Here is a 3078-nt window from a genome sequence, read left to right as displayed (position 1 = left end):
TAATTTCAAGTTCCTGCCCCTGTTGCTTGTCATTGATCCCGTTTCTTGTCTCCTTCTCTACTGATCTCTTCTTCTTGTCACCTTGAGTCTCATTAGCAGCAGAGGTGATTGATGAATCCACATTTCATGGTATTTATTTGTTCTAATTGGGTAGATTTCATCAACTTTTCTTGCATTTATTTAATGAAATAGCATAATTTTGTAAATTCTTCCTAAATTGTGTTTAAAAGTGAAAATATGCTTTTTAGGCCCTTAATTGCTAAATTTTATTTACTTTGATTCCATTTGATGCCTTGATGTGTTTGTTAAGTAATTTCAGCCTTGTAAGGCAAAGATTAGATTGAAGAAATGAAGAAAAAGCATGTAAAAGTGGAGAATCCATGAAGAAATGGAGTTTGAAGCTTTTCAGTAAGTGTGCACATGCACAACTATGTGTGCATATGCACAGGTGGAAGCATGCAGTCATGCGTACGCACAACTTTCTGTGCGTATGCACAAGTGAAAAAATCAGCAAGTGGGCGTACGTACAGGTGCCAGCACGTGACCTCATTTAATGCAAAATGCTGGTAGTGATTTTTGGGCTTCCAGAATCCAATCCAACTCATTTTATGAGCTATTTCAACCCTAATTCAAGAGGAAACAAGGGGGAGCAATTAGATTTAGATTAGTATCATGTTATAGGATATTTCTAGAGAGAGAAGCTCCCCCCTTCTCTCTAGAAATTAGGATTTCTTAGTTTAATTTCTCTTCAATTTCTCTCTTTAATTATTGTTCTAGTGTAGTTTCATTTATGTTTCTATGCTTTATTGTCTTAATTCTCTTAATTTCTCTTGTTAATTTCTCATTTGAGCTACTTTTTAGTTTAATGAACTCTTATTAATTTTAATTTCTATTAATACAATTTGATATTTTAATGGTTATTAATGTTTAATTGAGTTATTATTATTATCTTACACTTGGTAGCTTTAGATTTTATTTTGATTGCAATTTAATATTCTTTTATTTTTCAAGCACACCAAGTGTTTGATAAAATGCTTGGGTTAGTTTTAGTATAGTTTTTCACACTCTTGGCTTGGAATTGAAGACTTTGGTGACCTTGAGTCATTGATATCCATTCTGGATTGATATATTAGGGTAGTTAGTTAATTTGGTTTCCATTGACGCTAGTCTTTCACTAAAGTAATTAGTGAGTTAACTAAGACTTATGGATTGAGATTAATTATGCCTATTTGATTTATCATCGACGTTAGGGTTGACTAAGTAGGATTGACTTTTCATAATTATCATATGTTTGTGGTCAATGGCTAGGATAGGTAACTTTAACTCTCACTCCTTGCCAAGAGGTTTCTTAGCACTTGAATTTTTCTTTCTTTTGCTTTATTGCCTTGAGTTTGATTGCTTTTGATATTTAGTTATTGCATGCTTATTTAATTCCTTACTATTTACATTTCTTGTCTCTTGCCCTCAAATTCCTTTATCTCATAGCCAATAATTGAGCATTTCATTGCAATTCCTAAGGAGAACGATCCGGAATTTCAAATTTCCAGTTAATTTGTGTTGATTGTGACATCTTTGAATTAAACTTTGATTGATGGTCAATTATTGGGTTTGGATTATACTTACAATGAAGAAATTCTATTTTGAGAGAAATTCCAAACCCACTTTAGGTCATCATCAAGTTTTTGGTACCATTACCGGGGAGTTGCAATGGTACTTATTGTTGGCTATTATGCATATGTGAATATTGTGAATAGCTTATTTTTGGTTGATTAGTTGCTTGCTCTTGTTAGTTGTTAGGAGTTTGTTCTAGTTTCTCTTATTAGCTTTTGTTTGTATTTGCTCTCTTTTTTCTATGAATTCTCATCATTTTGGCTTGGAGTTTAGTTGTTATGGTGTTGTAGAAAATGAGAACCTCAATGATGGAATGCATTATGAATTGTGGAATCAATTAAGTGAGGAGTCATATGCTTCTAGCCAACCATCTTGGTAAGAACCTCCTCTATATCCTTATAGCTACTATTCCTCTCTTGATGCACATCAATACCAATCAAACTCAACATTATGATCAACCTTACTCACAAGCCACATCACAATATCACCAAACACCTCCACATGAGTCTAACCTATACTCACCATACCATCAACCTTATATGCCTCATAAACAACTTTATGAACTACACTTAGAGCCAACCTAACCTCCGAAGCTCACTAAAAAATTTGGAATAGAGAATATTTTATTTTATTTGTTTATTTATTAATTTTAACTCAGCCAGCACTGATATATATAAAAGATGGTGAATGGTTTACTCGGTATCATGAATCTTGAATGTAATTATTAATTATCTTACCAATCCTAGAACATTATCACCCATACTTTGTTACATGTTGACAACGAATCTTTAAAAGCATAAAAATAAGTAAGAGTGTACGTGACTGTCATTCAAGGTTATTAATCAACTGCTTCTTTCACTAGATATTAGTATACATAATTAAATAATGGTTTGTAGCATACAAATTGGACAATGAAAACTTGTCCTTTAAAAGAGAAAGACTTTTGGGTTAGAAAGGAGCACAAAGTATTTTCCACTAAGAATTTGTGAAGCGACATACTTATTTGCAGCATCAGTGTAATGAATACCATCCCAGCTTACATAGTCATCCATATTAGAGCAAGGCAATCCCATCATTATGCTTCCATTGTTCAACATCTTTGCTAAACCACAACTAACTTCAACATTCAGTTTTCCTCCATTTCCACAACAACTCTTTATTGGTTCCTTAAACCCTGCAAATAAATATATGCACAAAAATAAATTACCTTAGCTTTTATTAATTACTAAAGCCCTATATTTGCAGTTGAATTTGACGCATTTTAAGTCAATAAAAAATAAATTATTATTTGTGACTATGAAAATTTTAAATCATAAAAAGAACTTGATATTTATAAAAAAAAAATGGGTTAATTTAAAGGCAATTTTATCAAATTAATTCAATTTTAATTTTGACGAATATATAGTAAATTGACCTTTAAATTTTTTATAAAAATATTATGTATATACTAAAAATCAACACTAAATT

At 31.5% G+C, this 3078-nt stretch overlaps 1 protein-coding gene across 1 annotated transcript in view; it reads right to left on the bottom strand.

The window, feature by feature from the left end:
* Window positions 2466-3078, bottom strand: part of LOC107611405 (GDSL esterase/lipase At1g54790-like) — a 3569-nt gene continuing 2956 nt past the window's right edge. Inside the window, exon 5 of the mRNA XM_016313333.2 lies at window positions 2466-2785. Coding sequence (XP_016168819.2) covers window positions 2538-2785 — 248 coding nt within the window. The 3' untranslated portion in view covers window positions 2466-2537. The remainder of the gene's footprint in view (window positions 2786-3078) is intronic.

The sequence above is a fragment of the Arachis ipaensis genome, chromosome B08 (genome assembly GCF_000816755.2).
Source record: "Arachis ipaensis cultivar K30076 chromosome B08, Araip1.1, whole genome shotgun sequence".
In the NCBI taxonomy this organism is placed as follows: domain Eukaryota; kingdom Viridiplantae; phylum Streptophyta; class Magnoliopsida; order Fabales; family Fabaceae; genus Arachis; species Arachis ipaensis.
Note: the sequence above shows the minus strand (reverse complement) of the source record. Positions and strands in the feature narration are given on the sequence as shown.